Source organism: Ursus maritimus, unplaced genomic scaffold, assembly GCF_017311325.1.
Source record: "Ursus maritimus isolate PB19 unplaced genomic scaffold, ASM1731132v1 scaffold_5, whole genome shotgun sequence".
Taxonomy (NCBI): Eukaryota; Metazoa; Chordata; class Mammalia; order Carnivora; family Ursidae; genus Ursus; species Ursus maritimus.
In genome coordinates, this window is record NW_024426663.1 from 15,622,833 (window position 1) to 15,645,839 (window position 23,007).

Genomic DNA, 23,007 nt, shown 5'->3' on the forward strand with positions numbered 1-23,007 from the left:
GTGAGAGGACTAGTGCCTGTACGCAGACCCAGTCAGTGGTGCCTCTTGTTAGCACGGCCCTGCAGGGATCACTGCCATTCTGCTCTGTCACTCAAGTTTGAACTTCGACATTCAAACCTGAGCATCACTTACCACAGTCTACTCTCTCCTTTTAATTTATTTCTCTTGTTGGTCCTGTGACTCTCTCCTCATTCTGGTTCATTTCCTCATCCTATTCTGTTTTGCCCATGAAGTTTTCTCTTATCCTATCACACAGCATCTTAAAACATGCTGCCTCTTTACCTCTTTCCTTTTCTATTGTCCTTCATCACCTTGGAATGGTATCTTAAATACAGAAGCATCACAGATGGATGCTAGTCACGTGAAAGCTCTGAACCATCATCGTTCTGGTACCCTGTTGTTATCAAATGGTATTCCCTTAATGTATTCTTTGTATTTATTGAGTAACTTCTCTACTGAGGTTAGTTAGAGAAAATCACACAGCTATATATATTAGGTATCCTTCAAAATCATGTCCCAAACCCCATCTGAATGCTCACCATGTTTCAGTCCATTGTAGTTTTACTCCAGAACTCATTTCAATGAAAGATATAACACGCATTTAATACCACAATAACACAGAAGAACAGATTTCTTTTAACAGCGTTTGCAAGCACAAAACCCACAAAATAATACAAAAAGTTTGGTGAAATGTTCACAGTTAGTCAAGAGATATTTAGGAATTATATGAGTTTTGAGTTAGATTTTGAGAGGAATGATAAAAACAAATTGACAAGAGACATTTTAAGATTGGAAGATGTTTCAAATGAAGACAGAAAATGTAAAATAAAAGATCAAAACCCCCTTGAGAGCAAGCATAATTTCTTTTTTAACTATTTTTCCTAATTACATATGTTTAAAAAAAAGAAAACCACAGGCCCAAAAAGATGTCACTCAGTCCAAGTTCCCAAACTGGGGTTTAATACCCAATCTAATTGCAATTTCAACTTCCACCAGAAATGTGGCCTCAACTGATCATCAGGAAACTCTTCTTTCCATCAGTGCCAATAAGTCCTGTCACCTGTGTCCTCTCCATCCCCTAAAGAAAGATGAGGTAATCCGCACAATAAGACCCCTTGCTATTTCCCCTAGAAAACAGCCTTGTCTGGAACAATCCTTTTTTACTGATTACTCTTATGCCCCTACCCTGTTCAATAAAATCCTTCCATTTTGTACAACTCCTGGGAGTGCTTCTCTATTTGCTTGATGAAGTGCTGCCGATCCATAGTTTAGCAAAGCCAATTAGATCTCCAAATTCACTTGGTTGAATTTTGCTTTTTAACGTGTAAATGTAAGTACTTACTGCCAAAATGTAGGGAAACGCTAAGTATAAAGGAGAAAATAAACATCAACTGTAGTCTAAATATCCAGGGATAACCATTTTAACATTTGGGTTAATATTTCTACAAAACTAGGTTCTGTATGCAGTAAGTGATTCATTTCTCAAGAGACCAGGTACCCTTAAATTTTAAGAACCAAGTAGATCCAGTTAAAATTCTACTCCTAACACTAGGTAGCTGCTATGTAACATGTGTATGTTAGTTAATCTCTGGGTCCACATTCCTTCCCTTATAAATGACGATAACTATTTTGTAGGGTTATTAAGAGGATCAAGGTTAACTATTTTATAGAGTTATTAAGAGGATTAAGAAGATGATGTATATTAGTTTGTACATAGTAGATATGTAACAAATAATACTGCTATTTTGCTGTTATGTTTAAGCTGACTTCTATACCTATTATATTTTGAATATGTAGAATCTGAATTAATGAGGCTTTATAGTATTGACAAATTAAGACAAGTCTGAGCAGAGTATTGATATATAACTGCTTTTATTAGAGAGGCTAGCTACAATGTATTTACTAAGTTTGAGCTTGCTACAAAACCCTCAGCCAATCAAATGTTTTCATAACAAAAGTGAAATTTTGGGGCGCCTGGGTGGCGCAGTCGTTAAAGCGTCTGCCTTCGACTCAGGGCGTGATCCCGGCGTTCTGGGATCGAGTCCCACATCGGGCTCCTCCGCTGGGAGCCTGCTTCTTCCTCTCCCACTCCCCCTGCTGTGTTCCCTCTCTCGCTGGCTGTCTGTCACATAAATAAATAAAATCTTTATTAAAAAAAAAAAGTGAAATTTTGTTTTCTTGTAACAATTGTTGAATGGCTCATCACCTGTACTACCCCAGATGATTCAAAAACATGCAAATAAAGAAGCTGAATTCATTATTAGTATTACTGACCATTGGATTTAGTAGAAAGAAAATATTCTGGTAATAGCTGTAACTAGTTGAGCCACTAGGGAGACAAGAGGATCTCAAACTCATTGGTTATATGGAAGTATTGAAGTTTCAGTGCCCTAAAGATGTATAACTTCTGATGGATATACAGTGTTCTACCATTTAGCTTACAATTTTTTGGCTATTTTTTAAGCCTGATTTCAAATTTGTATTAATATGACACATTATATGTTATTATTTGCTCACAAATGTGAAATTACACCTTTTACTGCAAAATATTGAAAGGAGGATCTAAGTGTATGAAAATTTTGATATTTTAAGATGACATATCTGTGATTATTCTGTATTCGGAACTAATTGAGTTTGTAAATGACAAACCTTGTGATGCCATAGATTTTTATAATAAAATGTTTTAGGTTGGATGTTTTCCTTTTAAAATAAAATGTCTAAAAAAATGTAAAAGCTTTATCCCAAGACTACTTCATTGAAGTTCCAGATGATGCCTATGAGAAATCTTCAGCTATTTCATTATAGAATAATAAATTAGCTGAATTTGTTGTAATTAAGTAATTGAAGATGAGGAAGTCCATTAGTGTTGTAAAGCCTCTGCAAAACTTTTTAGACAATTTTTCAAGTATTTTGTATTTATCTGAAATAAAACCACATTCCCCAAGCCTTTTTCCCGTTAATATATATTCCATGTATATTTTTATAATGTAATGTTTAAATTTCTCATTCATTTATACCATCAGTCATTACATACTTTATAAGCACTATTTTATGTCCAAAAATAACATATCCCTAAATAAAATGGTTCACATTCTGCTCCATCTCCATCATTTTTAGTCTATTCCATGGCCCTGCTTTACTTGTGCTCATAGCACTTCTTATCATGTGATCTTTTATAAAGTATACTTGCTTATGTGTTCTTAAAACAGATAAAAACTCCATGAAGGCAGGGACTTTGACTTGTTGCAACTATATCCCCGGCTTCAGCAGCAGTGCCTTTTACATATCAAAGATTCAAGGGTATATATGGACTGACTGACTGAATGATCCCATAGTAGGAAAATGCATATCTCCCTAAGAAGAGTAGCATATGTAAGTTTTAGTCAGTTATAGGTATTTAGGTTGACGGGGGTGATAGAGGAACTCAAGGAAAATGTTGCCGTCTTCACACATAAATAGGGCTAGGGGATGACACTTAAAGTTTGGAGGTTAGGATTTCCAGGTCAGTCAGTATGTGACAAGAGTGGGGGGAGGGAGTTGAATTCTGGCTGCCACCACCCTTGCTCACAGTGGTCTAGGAGGCTTTGTGATTTCCTTTGGAGCTCTTGGTTACAGTGAGAAGCAGCAGGATGCTTAAGTACTCTGAAGGGTGCTGTTTTGTTCAGCTTTCAAGCCATAGAGAGGTGTGAAAATTAGGTCACACTTCATGAAAATTAAATAACAAAACATTCTACCTAGTGCAATAGTATCCTAGTTTTCCTACTGCTGTATTTCTTTTTACCTATAAGTGGAAATTTCTATTTTTGGTTTAGTATCACAACTGGAGGGTTTTTTTTTGTTTGTTTGGTTTTGGGTTTTTTTTTGGAGGAACTGACGTTTTTATTCTTATTCCTCAGAATGGATTGTGGAGATGAATATTCCCATAATTCTTTTGACCTACATTGTCTGTTAAATTCATTTCCTGGAGACTCGGAGTTTAAACAGATCTTCAGTGACATTGATGAAAAGATAGAACAAAATGCTACAAGGTAAATATTGCTAATTATTTAAAATAAATTGGTTTCATGTTTCATTCACGCATACTTTACCTGGTCTAGTTTTAGTGTTAACTACTTTTAGATCATTTTAGGCTCAGTATCATTAATTCTCCTGAAAAAAAATTGATTAAACTCTCTGCCCTAGAATTTAATATGATTTTCTTTATCTGATTAGTACTTTATTTTTTTCTAAGATTTTATTTATTTATTTGAGAGAGAGCATGGACGCACACATGAGGGGGAGAGCCAGAGGGAGAAGCAGACTCCCTGCTGAGCTGGGAGCCCAGCTCCATCCCAGGACCCTGGGATCATAACCAAGCCAAAGGCAGATGCTTAACCCACTGAGCTACCAAGGCATCCCTGATTAGTACTTTAAATAAGACTTGAAATTTAGGCACCGCTTTCAAATAAGTAAATTAAAGTTTATTGAGTTTGCCAATATCATTGGCCTGGATTTTCATTAATATGCTTAGCATTACACATCCTCACTTGGTAGATGAGCATTGAAATTAAAAATTTGAAATTAAGGTATTAAAATTAAATGGTATAGAATAAGGCCATGGATTGCTTGAGTTGTTGAAAACAACATGAAAAATATATTAGTTTTATGTAATGTTTGTCATTCTAAGTCTCCTTTTCACTTGGAAGGCTAGAGACTCCATAGAGAGTTGCTATGCAAGGTTAGTCTTCATCACCTCCAAAAGTTAGTGCTGCCAAACACTAAGGGTAGCAAGGACAGCGAAGGGGTTTGCCATTAGTAAATGGTTTTTTGACAGAAAGGACTTTGTCTTTATATGTTTATGGATCTTAGAGTCAGTCAGTTCACTTATTTGAATCCTTTTAGTTAAAGGTTCTGATAATTCACCTCATGAAGGTTATAAATATGCAAACTACAGTAAAAATTTCTAATGTAGAATGATACATAGTATTTCCTTTTTTAAAATTTAAGGTATAGTTGTATTGAATTGTCAAAGAAACCAAACCAAGCAAATGAAATGTTCCTGTGATTTTTTTTCCCTCATGTTTTATGTAAGAATGCAGTCAATTTTTTGTCATAACAAAGGGCATAAATAACTTAAATTCAAAAGAAAGCATAATGTTGGGGATTATAATTAAAAACAAAATCTCCCATCCCAGACATTCTCTCCACAAAGGCAGAAGAGAACAAAAACACTTCTATTATTCAACAGACATTAATAAACTAGAGTGCAATGCATATCACAGGTATTCTGCTAAGAGAATGCAAAGATAGAGCTAGGAGTCTCACCCCTTCATATAACCTAGTAGATACAACTCATTACAAACATGTTTTCAAGATAAATGATAGCTAGCCTTCAAGTGAAGGATTTGGCAGCACATTTCCATGCATAGTTCATAATAACTTTACCTGTGTTAAAGGATACCTGTGTTAGCTAATTGGTTTTATCCTGAGGAGAAACACACTTCTCATATCTTTATGACAAGATGTGATTTTGCAGATTGGAACAAAGCACGTGCTGAAGTTAGACTCCTATTCTTGGGCAGGAACTCCGAGCCCTTAGTTGTTGGCATTTCGAAAAGATGGCTTTCAGGTTCTTGAGAAAGATAGTCCTGACTGAGAAGGCTGACAAAACGTCTGTCTAGTGTTTTAAGGGACACATTTCATTGAGCTGAAAAAAATTCTTAAAATTATGAATGTCTAAGATACTTTAAGAAAAAGGAAGAGAGGGAAATCTGTTCCCTTATTTCCAACAAGGAGAATTAAACCTCTTGTTTTGAATTTGCATTTGCATTGCCTATATATATATATATATATATATATATATATATACACACACACACACACACACACACACACACGTGCACATACATATACATATGTGTACGTGTTTATGTATATTTTTTAAAGATAGCATATATATGCAATTTAACCATAGTATAGCCTATGTATTATAATTTATATATAAATATAAAATAACCACATTAAACTTTAGTTTAATTGTATATTTATATAATTTATATATTATATATTAATATATTTTATGGCACAATTTTTAACCCAAAGAAACTTATAAATGAAAATAATATTAGCTTAAATATATTTACAAGTCATTTGTCTAAATTCCAGAGATGGTTATATTAAAACAAATTTTAAATATTTTTTAAGAGGTAACCTGTCTTCATAATAGCATTTAGGCTTTTTTAAAACAAAACAAATCACTGAACTCTCTTGCTTTGGTTAGCGACTGCTTCATTTTTATTTGCTAAACCATCTGTTGTTAATTTCCTGTCCTACCTGGTCAATAAGAAATCATGCTTAGAAGGAAAACAGTGATTAAAATATTGTATTTTGCATTCATAAGTTGTTATTTAGGTCAAAAGTCAGATGTTATTAAAAAGAAAATATGACATGGAATATAAGAATATAATTTTTAAATTAAAAATATTTTATTGCCCATATATTAAAACAAACCTAGAACAGAACCACCTCAAGTGACCATTGATCTTTACAAGGGATAAAATAAGGGAGTAGCTGTGTGTGCTGTATGCTACATTTAGAATAAAGTCTATTTTTCATCAAATTCAATTATGTTTTTATTATACTCTAGAGAATAAACATAATAGTAGAGGGTGTATATATTTTTAAGAATAAAATACTGAATAATAACCATGGTTCAGAAGAATGTAAATCATTTATGCACTCATTTATTGCCTTCTAACAGAATAGCTTTTAGAAAATTGTATGTCATGACGAATCAGTTATGCCACACTTACACTGCAGTAGTTGAATTACCCTTGGCATTTTTGTATTCTAACAGTTCTATTTATCTCTTAATGGTGTACATTGAATAAGTCATGAACATCTGTATGATATGGGTTTACCAGATACTTTCCAAAGGAAAGAACATTAGTAATTCATTTTTAAATATGGTATTTTACCTCACCCTTGAATTTTTAAAGTTGTATTTCTAGCAGTGACCCTGGATTCTAAGTGTAAATTCCTTCCCTCTTCTTAATATCATCAGGTTTTATGGGCCACAGGGTCTTTTGCTTCCCCAAAGCAGTGATTCACCACAATGGAGTAGAGTGCCCAGAGGTCAGTGAACCTTCCCCTGCCCTTCAAGAGAGGCTGGCCTTCTTTTCTCAGACCATTTCCCCTTTAACATCGTCATTTCCATTCAAGTCAGAGCCAGGTGGCTCTTAGGTCTGACCTTGGAACTCAGTGATGGCAAATCATTTACTTTTAATACATATCAGAATTGGTAACAGGAAGGTAAATAACCTGTCAAAGAGGAATACTATGTGTGTTGTAGCCACAAACTCAACTTAGTTCAGTAACTGAAAACTGCACATGGCATTGAATATATTTTGAGCTAAATGGAACTTAATAGTTAACAAGATACTGAGGTATATAAGTTTTATTGGGATCACTATCTATGACATAGAATGATTTTCTCTTAATATTCAGTTAGATAAAATTATATCATCAAAATTTACCTTTCTGTTTTCTAAAGTTTTTTTTAATTTTTTTTATTTTATTATTTTTTTAAAGATTTTATTTATGTATTTGACAGAGATAGAGACAACCAGCGAGAGAGGGAACACAAGCAGGGGGAGTGGGAGAGGAAGAAGCAGGCTCCCAGCGGAGGAGCCTGATGTGGGGCTCGATCCCATAACGCCCCTAAAGTTTTTTTTTTTTTTTTTTAAGATTTTATTTGTTTATTTGAAAAAGAGAGCACAAGTGGGGGAAGGAGCAGAGACAGAGGCAGAGGGAGAAACAGGTTCTGCTCTGAGCAGGGAGCCCCACGCGGGGCTCCATCCCAGGAGCCTGGGATCATGACCTGAGCCGAAGGCAGATGCTTAACCAACTGAGCCACCCAGGCGCCCCTCTGTTTTCTAAATATAGACAGTCAGGTTGTCCCTCAAGACCTAAGTTTTGGTGGTACTGGTATAGGATTACTACTTTTTTTTTTTTTTTTTTAACCTGAAGAAAGAACAAGAAGTGTTATCGTGGATAATATTTGTCTTAATCCAGGAGATGGGGGCAAGGGTAGGAGGCATTAAATTGTCACAGAACATTAGATACATGGTTTCTATAAATTTAATCATGCTTATTTACAGAGGGTGCATATTCTGTAGATTACATTTACTTTTCACATAATGTTTATTTTTTTGTGTGTTTATAATATGAAATTTTGGGGGAAGTTTTCCACATGATGGCCTAAAGTTATGAAAGAAGTAACCAAAAGAAATCTTCAAATAAGCTGTCAACTTAGGGCTTGTCATGGTAGAACCACAAATCTGCCAGTGGACACACACATTTATATATTATATATATATATATTAGATTTTATTTATTTGACAGAGAGAGAGACAGCCAGTGAGAGAGGGAACACAAGCAGGGGGAGTGGGAGAGGAAGAAGCAGGCTCATAGCGGAGGAGCCTGACGTGGGGCTCGATCCCATAACGCCGGGATCACGCCCTAAGCCGAAGGCAGACGCTTAATGACTGAGCCACCCAGGCGCCCCAACACATTAATATATTTTATGGCTGTAGCAAATTATATAAAATGAAAATTAGTCATTTCAGACTGTGCTGAGTATGATTATTTCTGGCAGTATTTTGGCACTTATTTAGTAATAACAAGAGGATGCAAATTAATACTTTTTAAACTTCAGTATGTGTACTTCTCTTTTGTGTTCTCTATTCTTATATATTTCATCTGACGGAATCCCTACCTCCTCTTCTAAGTTACTGAACAAGAGTAGGCTACATGGAAAGAAACCTGGAAGGTTTCCGCATCTATCTTTGAACCCAGAATAAGACTTAAATAGGCACTTTCCAGTTTCCCCCATGTGGGCCCTCCTCAGTACTCTAGTCCTCTTCAGAATTGGTAACACTTCCAGGCAGACAGACAGGAGTCCTGGGCTTCAGCAGCCCAACAGCCTTAAACTTTGCCTGACCCCATTTACATTTTGTACTTTTTGAATGTATGTAGTCCTCCCACCGAAGCTTTCAACCTGAAGTCCCATGATGCATGCAGGTAGAAGTGGAGGTAAGGGAGAAGGTGACAAGCCACCCCGTCTTTCATGGTGTCCTGTGGAGCCACTTTCTTCTCATCATTTTCTGTCACTATTAGCTCCACTATTTGAATGTCTGTGATGTTCTCTTTTCTCCATACTCCTGTGTTGTGTGCCCTCAATGTCTGCTTCAGGAGGATGGATAGTAGGGTAAATTGTGGGACCAGTAGCCCCATTAAATGATTAGTAAATGATTGTTTCAAGCAATACTTGCATTGTAAGTGTTTGACATTTTTTTAAAGTGTAATTTTTATTTTTGTATGTGTTAGCTTCACCTGCTCTTGCTCAAATGTGTGTAAGGCAATAACAAATTTTTATTTGAGGATATTTTTAAAGAATACTATTATAATTATCTTTCCATGGGAAATAAAGGGAAGCAAGTGTCTGCCTGTTTGTAAGTTGTTATGATAATAAAAATGTGAATAATAGTATACTAAAAATCCACACTTGATTAAGAGTGAGCCAACAATAGTTAGGCCACTATTTCCCAGGGTGGATGGTAGTTAATTGGCCCCTGGGAAGGAATCACTCCTGAGGTAAAAAACCAGCGTGCCTGGGGAACCCCCGGCCCAGCTCTGAGAGGAAGGAGATACTAGGAAGGAAGGAGATACTAAAGGAGAACTGAGTGGTGGTAATGAGAGGCGCATGCTATGGCTGGCTCACCTGTCCTGTTAGATAGTTGATACCTTGAGATCTAACCCAACCCTAACAGTTTTCCCTGGAAAAGAGCCTCCTCGGGGATTTAGTGGAGGCAACACTTTGTCTAAAAAGAGCCACCAACAAGAGCAACTGGCTGGCTCAGTCAGAGGAGCATGCGACTCTTGAGCACAGGGTCATGAGTTTGGGCCCCACTTTGGCTGTAGAGATGACTTAGATGAATAAATAAATAAACTTAAAAAAAAAAAAAGAGTTACTAACATCATAGGCTTTTGTAATCACAGTCCTAATTCTAGAATGTCATGACTAAGAATATCCTTCTTTGGGATGGTACGGGAGCTGAGGGTTGGTTGGAGGGAATTCAAAAGCTGGGACTATTACTTCCTTCATTTCTACTTTAAAGACTTCAACTGTTCAACACTGCCTAAACAGTCCTGGCACAAAGTAGGTTAGAAGATGGTCAATAAATGTGTGTTAGACATGTTTGTTAGGCATCTCTTGTGTTTGCTGTATCTTTAGCTAGCGTGAAGTTAGCTGAGTAGAATGGGACAGGAGAAGCTGTCATCAAATGCTAGTTTTCTTTTCCACTGAGTATTCTTACATTATAAAAGTAATACATTCTAATAGAAAATTTCTGACAGTAGAGAAAGGCATATATGAGGAAAAGTTCAGTACAGCAGGGCAGAGATGAGGTACAGTAGTCCTCTGACCCTCCTAGTTTTATTCTTCAGAGGTAACCTTTGTTCAGAAGTTATCGCATAACTATCCAGAAATAGTCTCTGCATATATATGCATGCACCCAAAAATATATTACTTATGAGAATTAAATGATGTACTGCAATTAATTTTTTTTACTAATTTTTTTTTAATCTCTCCATGTGATTATACCTCATCTTTTAGATTTCACTTGTAGGGGTGTGCAGCAATTTATTAAGCCAATTCCTTCTTGGTGAGCATTACGTTATTTGTAGTATTTCTGCCGTCCCTTCACTCATTCATTCATGTGTGTATTCTTCCTTCCTTATGAAAGTTTACCTACGAGATAGTTTCGTAGAATTTATACACTTAGCTGTTGCAAAATTGTTCTCCCGCAATGCTAGAACTGTCCTCTCTCCCATAGGCAGTGTATGAGAAGGCATGCTGTATGTCCTGCCTCCTCACAATATGACCAGTGGTGTTATTAAATCCCTGTTTATAAGGTCTAGTCGAACCTATTGTCTGACTTGGAAGTTGGGGGAGTACTTCACAACTGAAATTTTCCGAAAGCGCTGTGGACTTTTACGTTGGCATACCCCCTACACTGGGTCTGAACTTTCTTGAAGCGGTCTGGACCATACAAGAGCCTCTCTAAACTGCTGTTGTGAGGATTGGTGGTATAAAGCAACAAATAACAAAGGGTCCTAACCCAAAAGTTTCTTTCTTACTATCTTCCTCACAGAATAACTGAACAAAAGGTGGATTAACAATGGACAGGCATCTTGGGAGGCTATTAATATATTTCATATGAGAGCTAAGAAGAGCCTGAACCCAGTCTTTCACGATAGAAATGGAAAGGGGAGGATCTGTTTAAGAAAGATCTAAAGAGAGTGTCAACAGGATTTGATGTCGAGGATGTTTTTTCCTTGGAAGTATACTTAAGGGCCAAAACCTCTTTGAAATAAAAGATAGTTCGGCATAAATGTTGGATTTCTTACTGGACTTTTTAGCATTAAAGTAGTTGTTTTATGAATCCTTTTCTCAACCTTTTAAAAAAGTTTGTCTCAGGAAAATAAGTTTTTATTTCATGGCTGACTTAAGCTTTAATTACACACTAATTTTTATACATCAGCCCTCTTCCCTATTATCTGTTAATTCCAAGGAATTTTAGCAATCTAGTTAGATAAGCTGGGCTTACCTAAAAACTGGAAAACTATTTATCGTACAACTATTTCTTTGTGCTTTTCAACATGTGATAGTTGATTGCAAAAGCCTTTTCCTTACACTGAATTTATGTTATGGGTGAACAGTATAAACAAGAGCATCAGAAATAGAAAATTAAAATTTTTCTTAATGTTTAGATTTCCCATACTGTAGAAATAGTTCTTAATCTCTACTGTGACACCTCTACTCTGATTTTAAAAATAAAAATAGAAATTCTGACTTTGCATGAGAACATATATAGATGTTTTCTACAACCTTCGTATCAAACAGTTCTCGTAATTTTTCACAGTGGAACATATTTTTTTTTCCTTTGAACTATTTTGTGGTGGAATAATAAAGACTGTGTTTAAAGCTTGAAAGAACTTTTACAATAAAGTTTCTAGATTTTATATCATAAATATTCTCTTCTCTTTTTCTCAGTTCCTCTCCCTGTCTTCAGCTACAACCAGCCTGGTAACAATAGGTTCTCGTGCTGTTCATATTTAATGCTGTCTGTTTAACTATAGGACATCTCAGTCCTTTTGAATGTGAGAAATGTATATATACACACCTACATACATGCATAAATATACTTGTGACCATAAAAATAAACTCCTATTTTTTATTATCCAAATAAATATAGTTTTAAAGTGACAAGGCAGTAAGATTAGATCATCAGCACTAAATTCTCACAACTCAGATGTCAGAGAATTCTAAGTACAGTGATTCCATTAATTTTCTTAAAGCATCAATATCCTTGCATATAATCTCCTTTTGTACAAGTTTTCTGTATCTCCCACAGGCACATTTAGCAAATCCCTTAGCAGATCCCTCCTATGGACTCCCTTAGCACTGTACACAGCTCTTACCAAATCTTAATGTAATGTAGGTTTTTATTTACAGGTCTGTCTCTCATTAGACAGAATTGCTTCAGGGATGGGACCATGTCTTCTTCACATTTGGATCCCAAGTATATATCATAGTACCTGCCATATATTCAGGATTCAGTTAATGTTTATCGAACATACCTTCATTCAATAAGTCATTTTTACACTCAAGGTACCCAGGAGTGAATGTTGAATGAGAAAATCACCGCAGATATCCTTTTAAAAAAGCATAGTGCATATTGCATTTTAAAAATGGTCTTTATAAACTGATTTACACACAGCCTGTCAGTAGTGCATCTACTTGCACACATCGTTAACTCAGATAATTCAGAGTCATTATAATTAAGCACATTGGGTTCAAATTTATTAAGAAATGTTGAGACATGAAAAGGCGTAAAGCGTATTATGATAAACATTCATGTACCCACCAACCAGTTTAAGGAATAAAACAATACCAGCACTGCTAAGGTCATTATGTACCTGTCCCCAATCTCATCCCACTTTCATCTCCACCCTGGATTTCATGACATTGATCATTCTAGTACATTTCCTTACACTTTTACTGCCTCTGCTTGCAATCCTGAACAATGTGTACCGTTGTAGTGCATATTTTCAAGCTATTACAGGGATAGTATCATACTGTGTATATTCATTTGTACCTTTTCCCCTCAACAGGTATATTTGTTAGATTCTTGCATGTTGATAACTGTATTTCTCCTGTATTTGCATGGCTCTATTCCACTCAATGAATTAACTATTTAAGAATTCTCCTGTTGATAGACATGTTAGGTGTTTTCAGGGGATAAAGCTAACAAGATGCTTTAGAAACTTCTTGTTAAGCCAACTAATGGTGTAAATTTGAGAATTCCAACTGTTGAGGGAAGAGATTCTACATCTGTTTTTAGACTGTTGACATTTTTAGCCCAATGTTTGGGATCTAAGAATAAATGTGTTAACTGGATTTCTATTTGTTGAATTATCTTGGTTATTTTTCATGACTGACCTTGCTTTTAAGGAAAATTTGAAGCATCTTACAGTTAATCAGAAGACACTTAAACCAGAATAAAGACAAGTATCAGATTATTTCAGAAAACCTAGACTAGGATCTTCTACCATCTACCTCTAAAGTTACATAGACCTCCTTCCACCCAAGATTACTGTGCCCTTTTAGATGTTGAAAATTAATTTTGAACTCAATTTTGACCTCAATTAAGAAAGAGAAACTGTCAGATTACATACCAAACTTTCATCTTAAATTTTGAAAATAATACCTTTGTATAGTAATCGGGCAATAAATCTCTAGACTTCAAACTATTGCTCTTTAGAGCAAGGTGTATAGACGGTGGTGAATGGTAGAATGACAAGATATTTAGCCAAATATAAACAAAATCAGGAGTTCTGACATTTTAAATTTTGTGACGAAAACCTGTGATTTCAAAAGCCAGCTCAACTGCCGTAGTTTGTGTCAGTGAGGGAGGTCGTCTGAAATGCAACTGCTCAGTCCCTTTATCAGTGTTTGGACAAATTACTAAAAATATCTGGCCCTCTGAAGGCTTTGCCCTATTTATAAGTTGTAGTTATTGGCCTCTACCCAGATTCAGATGTTAGAGATTAGCCTAAAACCTGAGTCCTGATTGAAACAGATTTAGGTAGACTCAGCACTGAGCCTTTCCAATTCACATTGCTGTAATCTATTAGGTTTCATTGAATGAGCCACATGAGGATGCTGTAATAAAAACCTTTGATAAAGGGTCCCTAGAGTCAAGGTGTATGCTTCGGGTATCATGTTTCTCAGTCCATAGATGTGCTTACATAAGTTAAAAAAATATATGCCAATCTCAAGTCAGACTTAGAACTGGTATTCCCGAATAAGACTGTACCGTCAGGAAATTGCGTGGCCTGTGACCTAAGGAGGTATTATTTTTCTTGTAAGTTCTTTGTTTTCATGAAAAGGCTCTTTGATTCTCAGAATGTATTTGTTTCAAAGTAATTCAGTTTGAATTCACTCATGCTCAGAAGTCTCCTGAAAAGCCTTCCTTAAAGTTTACAGTGTATGTTTTATGGGCAACTCACACCTGATGAATTTTGAAGAGTCATTCATATGACATCAGTTTAAATAATCAGAACTTGGTTTCCAAAGCTTAAATAATTCTGTCACATGGAATATATAATTAATAGCAATGATATTTTCAAAACATTAGTAAGCTTTTTAGCAACAGATACTTCTTAATACAATTAAGGAACAAATGTGTAGCTGTCAATTTTGGATGAGGGCATTCAGCTTCAAAAGAATTTTCCTGTTTATAAGCTTTCCTGCAGTTTAGATATGCTGCCATCAGGTGGTAGTAATATGTCATATCCATGTGGCTCCACAGATGACAGGCTGCTTAAGGTCACCAGTTTACCCCACAAAGATTTATAATCATGAATCCACAGATTTTTTATATGAAAATTAAAATAACATAGTATATCCATTTTGTATCAGAACTAAGGGTACTTTGTATAAAATTTTTAAAACAGGTATGTGTTAGAAGATTCAATTGGGCAAGTTTTCTTCTGTTCTTATTTATTTTATTTTTTGATAAGAGTATTATATACCTTCTAAAAATTTGGAAAATTATAGAAGATTAAAATTTAAAACATCAAATTTCACTACCCAAAGATAATTGCTATTAACCTTTTGTTTCATTTCCTTCCAGTCTTTTTTTTTTTAAATATGCAATGTTTAGTACGTTTTTGGTTTTGCTTTTTGGAATGGAGTTCTATAGCAAGAAAAGATACTGGCTGTCATAATAGTGTATATGCAGCGTGTATCTGTCTTTTACAATTTTTGAAAATTCAAGGTTTTTGTAACTGCTTTGTGACATTCTAATGTTCCATTGATTGAAGTTTTCCATAATTTATATAGTCATTCACCTATTAGTAGACAATGTATGTTTATGATCATGAGTCATCAAGAGTATTTTTTTAAGAATATTTTATCTCTGCCTTCTATGTACTGCCTGTCAAGAGGACCATTATTTCATTGCATCCATGCTTGATTTTTGTTTTAACACAGAATGATTTCTAATTCATCTCAGAGTAGCTAGGTATTTTATATTTCCTCCATTGTATTTGAAAGGAAACTGCCAGGAAACCTGAACATTCCATTTTCAATTATGAATGAAGATATGTAGTCTCTTTGTTATTGTTTTTATATCATAAAAATGTTTAATAATTTTGTAAATTGTGTGCAACCAGGTAGCACATATAAACATCTCAGGGCCTGTAATGTTATGAGATGGAACCATTACCTATATCCTACCAAAATAATTTTTTCTTTTCTTTTTTATAGCATAGAACATTGCATTAAAGAAATACAGTATGAAGTTAACAAACAGTGTCCAGATGTGCAGCTGCGAACAACAACTGACTGTCTTGAGTGGCTAGATAACTATAATTATAATCCACCCAAGTCACCGTCCATTCCCCATGGAGATTTGATAAAATTCCTCAAAACACTGGTAAAAAAATAATAATAATAGTCTTTGTTTTATGGCAAAGTGGGGTGGGTGAACAGGAATACAATTCATTCGATTTCGGTATGTAAATATTTATTTTAGTGACCACGCTAGCCTGCCGTATCTGGGGGTTAGGCTTTTATTTTGTTTATATATCCCCAGTGAGATCTAGTGAGCTATTGTTTTTACCTTTTATAATGAGTTGTATCAATAAAATGTAGTTTTATAGAAATGGAGATCAAATATTATAATTCCAGAATGTGTTGATTGATATGTACCACACACATTGTCTATCAGAAAAGTTCATATTTATTATGTTTTCTGTCCTTCACAGCTACTCCTTTTCTCTGTGCTTATTAAGCATAAGAAAAATCATCATTGATTGTATCTTTTAAGTAGCCTTGTCTATCGTTCCCTGCCTTCCCAAGCTGCAGGCATACCCAGTGTTTTTCAATCAAGGCAGTAATTTCTACAAGACCACTATTAATTGATGGAGAATTATTACATGGGTCATTCTTTGATACTGCCCACTCTCTACATGAGGAATGTGTTCATAGCCTTCAGTGAGAATGCTTACTTTTTACACCTGCATCTATAAGGGGTAGCTAGCTTGCAACAACAGTTTCCCAGAGAACCGGCATAATTGTTAGAAAGCAGTAGGTCTGTAGCTATGGTTTTAATTTAATTTAGGGGGAAAAAAGGCACTGTTTTTGTCTAAACATCAAACATTGACTAAGGCAGATGTGGAAAATATCTTGAGGTTGTAGATGGCTGAGGATGACAGAGTCAGATGGAAAGTTCTTGGCTATCGTTATTATTGCAGATGTCTCTTTAATGTTTGCAAAGTAATAAAAGAAAGAGAAGGGAAGACTGTGCGCCCTGAAGCCTTATTCTTTTAAGAAAATCCTCTCACCCATTATCTCTTGAAGGTGCAGCCCTGAAGAATAAATATGGATATAGTTATTCCTTTAATTTCTATTAAGAGCCATGTGTATTGAATTTCATTAATATTGATGTAATAATGCTTTCTCATTTAATTAAAAGCAAAAGCTTTTAATTATCTTTTAATCTGTCACACATAAGTCATTCTCTATTCACTGCAGGGCAAAGGCCGCTTTAGTTTTGCTCAAATTCATTAGACTGATAGGGTTGTTCCAGACCTAGGTTTTCTTACATAATTGATCGTGTTATTTTGAGGAAAGAACCACATTATTAAAACAGATTCAGATTAAAACGACCTTATTATCAAGTTTTTACATGCTGAAAGTGTCGATCTTAACAGCCATTTTTCATAGTCCTCTTTTTTTAATAGAAAAATTTTATTTATTAATTATCTAAGTACTTAAATAAGAAAAAGAGGTCCTCATTCTTGTAGTTGTACTGAAGTTATTCTTAAAGTAGTCATACTAAAACATGTGTCTTAAACCTTTTGTAACCTATTATTCTTTTTTTTTTTTTTAAAGATTTTATTTATTTATTTAACACAGATAGAGACAGCCAGCGAGAGAGGGAACACAAGCAGGGGGAGTGGGAAAGGAAGAAGCAGGCTCATAGCGGAGGAGCCTGATGCGGGGCTTGATCCCATAACGCTGGGATCACGCCCTGAGCCGAAGGCAGACGCTTAACCGCTGTGCCACCCAGGCGCCCCCTGTAACCTATTATTCTTTAAATGTTCCTTGATCAAGTATTTACAGTTTTAGACTGATTAATAGAAAACCAAGATAGAGACACTAATATACTTGGTTGTTTCATAGAATTTACCATAATGCTGGCGTTCTGAATTCTATGTAAGGACATTTCTTTTCTAGAAGTATCAAAAGAGCTAAATAGAAGGGGATGAGAGAGAGAGGGAGGGAGAAGTTTCGGAAAGATCGTGCACTTTGGCTCTCTGGAGTCTAGTAGAAAGAACATGGATGAGAAGAATGAAGCCAGGGTTTCATTCTTGGTTTCATGCTTTATTGTACGTGACACTTGGAAGGTAACTTAAACGTGTTGGACGTTAATGTCCTTATCTGTAAATTGGGTTTTTAAATATCTATGTAACAGCGTTTTTATTATGAATAAGCCAGAGACTTGATAGGAAAGTGCTTTTCATATAATAAAATACTATATAGATATCGGATATTATTTATTACAGATAGAACATTAAATTGGACATGACAATGCTTAGAATGACTTGAGAGCAAATTCCTGGAATTTGCCTAGGAGTTGTTTATAATTCTGAATCACAGATAATACCTCTGGTATCTTTGTCAGTAAGAAATTTCAAAGCCAGCCTGATTTTATGCCACTTGAATTTCGCTTCCAGTTTTCTTACAATCAGCTTGTTGTTACTCAGAGAATATGAACTAATTTCAGTATTAGCTGAAAAAGACATAATCAGGAAAGTCAGCATGTAAGGAGAATATGTGCATGTAATACAAAGTCCAAAAAGAAAGTAACTTTTTGTCCCTTACTATTCATAATTATACCTACCATTGTTTTCTGTCAGCATGGAAAGAATAAAGGAATAATTTCATATCATCTTTTGGGGAATGATTCTGAGAGTATTTTTTCCCATGTTGACTTAGTTATCTTTTTGGAAAGAACAGAAATATTCTCAGATTAGTTTCCAAGGTAAAATCTTTCTTAACATGGCTCTCAAAAAGGAATTTAAATGAAAGTTAAACTCTTTAAATGTATTAAGTTTTATTTCTCGGGATGACAGCTATTAGTAACCTTCGGGGACATACTGAATTTAAGGTCTCTATTTTGTATGTTCATTTGGAGTTCTCTAAGAACAGATATACTCATTCGGGCATGAAAATTTTCTACCAGGAATTACTTAGGGGCATGATCTTGAATTTACTTTGTCTGAGGAGTACATCTCAAATGATGTTTTGCTGCACGTTTTTATTTAGAATTTTTAAGCTGCAGCTCGGGTTATATTGAGGATGGATAACAACGAGGCCTGAAAACTAGATTTTGTTTGGAAAGCTAACTGAAAATATAGAATATCATCTGGGTTTACAAAATTTAACGGATCATAAGACTAACCTTTTAAAATATCTGAATCGATTACATTCCAAATGTAAAAACAAAGCATAACAAAACTTGAAGAGCATTCGAATACTGATTCTAAGTTGATGTGAGTTATTATGAAGTTGTGTGACTGTAGAAATCGTTTTTCCTATTACCCTTACAGTTAATCCCATTTCTAATGTTATAATTTACTTTTATTAGCAAGATTTGTTGAAGAGTGAACTAAATCAAGAAGAAATGATACTGGATTTACTTTGGGACCTCTCCTGCCAAAGCAGCATTTCATTCCCATCACTGCTAAGTGGAGCCTCTCCCCATTTCCTCTCTAGGACTTCTCTTCATTCTGTCGAAGATTATTCCTCTATGGATGTAAGGTCTATATGGGATAATATAAGACTACATCTTCGACGCTTCTTAGTGAACAAATTACAAAGCCATAATGAAATAAGCAATTCACAGCACAAGATTTGGTTGAAAAATCAGTGCATACAACAACTCTTGTTTCTTTATCCAGAATCAGAAGTTATAATCAAGTACCAAAGCATACAAAATAAACTGTTGGCTAAACTTTTGCAGAATGATTTTCCTTCTTACAGCAGGGAATCAAATTTAGACATCATGGTTCATGGATTCCAAAGTACAATGCTTAAGTTATACTCCATGATAAAAGAGGATTTTAACACACTACATGAAATTTTAGCTCCAGCCTCAACAGTGAAATTCATTAAAGAAACGTACCTGGATACTGTTACAGAAGAAATGGCAAAATTTCTTGAAAAGTTTTGTGAGCTGCAGTTTCAAGAAAGTGCTGTCCGTGTGATTAAAACAAACAAGAGCTCCAGCAGGCATAGAGGAGCAGTGCATGCTTTGGGTTAGTGAGCTTTTAAATTTGTTTGGTTTAATTTAAGCCTTTTGATATCTTTAAGTCTCTAACGTTTTTCTTTTTGGTTAAACTTAACTGCAAACTTGAAACTAAATCAGAAAAATGAATGTTATGAAATTTTGCAGTACACATTTCTCTAATGCATTTCTTTTTCTGTAAGTACAGTAGTAGAAGTGCTTTTTTTCCCCTGTTATTTGAATTATTAAAGATACTGAAAAATGTAAGCCAAAAATGTTGCCAATAGGAGTTTTGGGTTTTTTTATTGCATAAATTACTGGGTGAAGCTGTATGTATATATGAATATATATACCAATATTCATATATATATATATAACAGAAAGGTATAATTTTTAATTAATTGTAACTTCCAAAGCTGAAACATTATTAGGGAAAAAGAATTGGTAAAAATTGGTTGAAATTTGCATGACCTAAATTGGAAGTTTAGAATTGTATTCTTTTGGTCAGCCAGTTCCAATAAAGAGCTATTATGAAATGGTAACTATATATTAAAATTGGTCACAGAGGCATAACATTTTAACTATAGCTGATTTTAGAGGAACTTCTCTAGTATTATTTCTATAAGAATATACACAAAGAAAAGGTGATTTGAAAATTCCTAATTTTATTTAAAAGATAAAGAAAAAAGAAAGAAACTATTGTGACATAATAAACTTTTTCCTGTTACCATTTTAATTTCCTACTAGTGGAGAAAAATCAAGATAAAAAGTAATATTTTTGAAAATTATCAGTCATGATTTTATGTAAAAACTCTGAGGTATATTTCTAAATAGGCGTATAAGCTATATTTTTTAAGTGTTTGAAAATTGTCATTTGGTGAATTGCTGTCTTTGAATTTATGATCACTTTATAAATATTTCCAGAGCTCACTATAGTTTTACATACCTTTCTTAATAAAATGCCAGAATACCAAAATACTGCGATATATGAATTTTCAAATAGTTTATTATTTTCTCTTATATTTTTTATTTTCCTCTGGAAGCGGTATCACATCACAGAACAGACATGTGTCAGCCAAGTTTAGGTTATGGCAGAATACAAAGTCAGTTAATTTAGGAACATTACAGTTTTGCTCAAAGCAAATAGATTTTCATTTTAATTGTTACATAAATTTTAAATGCATTTCGTGAGTGTACTTATTTTCTAAAAATTTTTATATTCTCTAAAAGAATTCCTGCTTTCTTGTAAAGTGTTTTCAACATGAAAGTTTTATAGTGCTAAATATAGTTTATAACAGAAGAAAAGATCCATATGGTTGAAAATATGTGTAAGTTGCTATGGAGTCTTTAGGGCTGATATTGAGGTGTTTTCTCATTCGTGAGAGAAAACTATGTGTGTAGGCTTTAACACCAAAATTTGAAACATTTTCTGCAAGTCTAGGTGCACTGATCTTTCTCAAGCTCATTTATCTAACTGTTGGTATGAATCACTTGTTAAATGAATGCTTTCCATATGCCAGGCACTGTGCCATATACATTCTTTTTCTTATTATCCTAATTTCAAAAACAAAGAAAGAAGCTTCGAAACATTAACTTGCTCTGGGTCATATTGTACAGAGTCAGGATTTATATGTAGGTCTTTATGTCTCCAAGACCAGTGAATTTAAGGTCCTTGTCTTAAGGTGTAGAAAAAAGTGCTTTGTCACTTGTAAAAGAAATTTCAAACAGCACTTTTCAAGCGGGCTACCAGAAAATCAATTCAGTTCAGCTTTATTGAGCACCTACCGTAAGCAAGGCATTTAGCAGCTACCATTTTTAAGCTTCTGAGCTAGACACAGTAAGGGAAAGAAAATTAAATGAGTAACTCCTGCTAATGTTTTCAAGAACTGCTAAACTAATCTTAATGGGTCAACTGTATTTTCCACTAATATTTGACCCAGGGACCAAATTTTATTTATTAAAGAAATACAGTTTGAGATGAATGAAATAATATAATAGGTATTAATAACAAATATTAATGCAATTATAATAATTTATATTCCTATTATAATAAAATCTACATTGAATGGGTTGTACATTATTTTTAGTATATATCTATGTTTTTATGCTTACCAAGTCTTCCAATATTTTGCCTGAAACTAGAAACGATTTTCATTAGGTAACAATAGCTAACATTGATTGCGCCAAACGTTGATGTGCATTATTTCATGTAATCCTTCTAACCAACAAGGTAGGTGCCATTATTTATTAACTCTATTATACAGTGAAGAAACTGAGGCATAGAGATAGTAAGGAATTTGGTCAAGGTTATAGAGTGAAGCCAGGATTCAAACTGAGGTTTGTCTGACTGCAGATCTTCTACTCTATCACTGTGCTCTGCTGCCTGAAGGAATAGGATAGAAATAGCTCATTCTATTAAAAACACGGCTCTGAAGCCTCTGTATTGCTATTTCTACTTTCGTGTAGTCATTGTTTTACTTGTTTTGAAATTATCCCACCCTCTTCTCATCTGATGACTATGTAACACCAATTTGAAAGTTTCCTGCTTATGATTCCTGTTTTGTAATCTGATGTATCTTTAGCAGTTGGTGTATGTATACTAGTCTTTTTTCTTCCAGCTTTATTGAGCTATAACTGACATATAACGGTGTAAATTTAAAAATACGATGTGTTGATTGGATACACATATGTTTTTATAAAATTACCACCATAGCATTAGTTAATATTTCCATTATGTCACATAATTATCATTACTTTCCTGTGGTGCAAACATTTAAGATTTACTCTCTTAACAACTTTCAAGTGTATAATACACTATTGTTAAGTATATTCACATTGGATCCTTAGAAATGATTAACTAGAAATTTGTACCCTTTGTTCAATATTTTTCCCCTTCCCCCTTCCCCCATCCCCTGATAACCACCATAATACTTTGTTTCTATGAATTAATGTATTTTTTAGATTTCACATGTGTAATTGTAAAGTGTTTGTCTTTTCTCTGACTTATTTCACTTAGCATAATTAATACTTTCAAGATCCATCCATATTGTTGCAAATTGTAGGATTTCCTTCTTTCTCATGGCTGAATAATATCCCAGCATATGTA

General features: G+C 34.5%; 1 protein-coding gene across 2 annotated transcripts in view; it reads left to right on the forward strand.

The window, feature by feature from the left end:
* Window positions 1-23,007, forward strand: part of KIAA0825 (KIAA0825 ortholog) — a 365,682-nt gene that overhangs the window by 23,657 nt on the left and 319,018 nt on the right. The window contains exons 3-5 of one of the 2 annotated variants that reach the window (XM_008700860.1): window positions 3,897-4,028; window positions 15,875-16,043; window positions 19,263-20,791. In XM_008700860.1, coding sequence (XP_008699082.1) covers window positions 3,898-4,028; window positions 15,875-16,043; window positions 19,263-19,937 — 975 coding nt within the window. In that variant the 5' untranslated portion in view covers window position 3,897 and the 3' untranslated portion in view covers window positions 19,938-20,791. Of the gene's footprint in view, window positions 1-3,896; window positions 4,029-15,874; window positions 16,044-19,262; window positions 20,792-23,007 lie in introns of those variants that run through there. The other variant, XM_040622093.1, reaches the window with a different exon arrangement.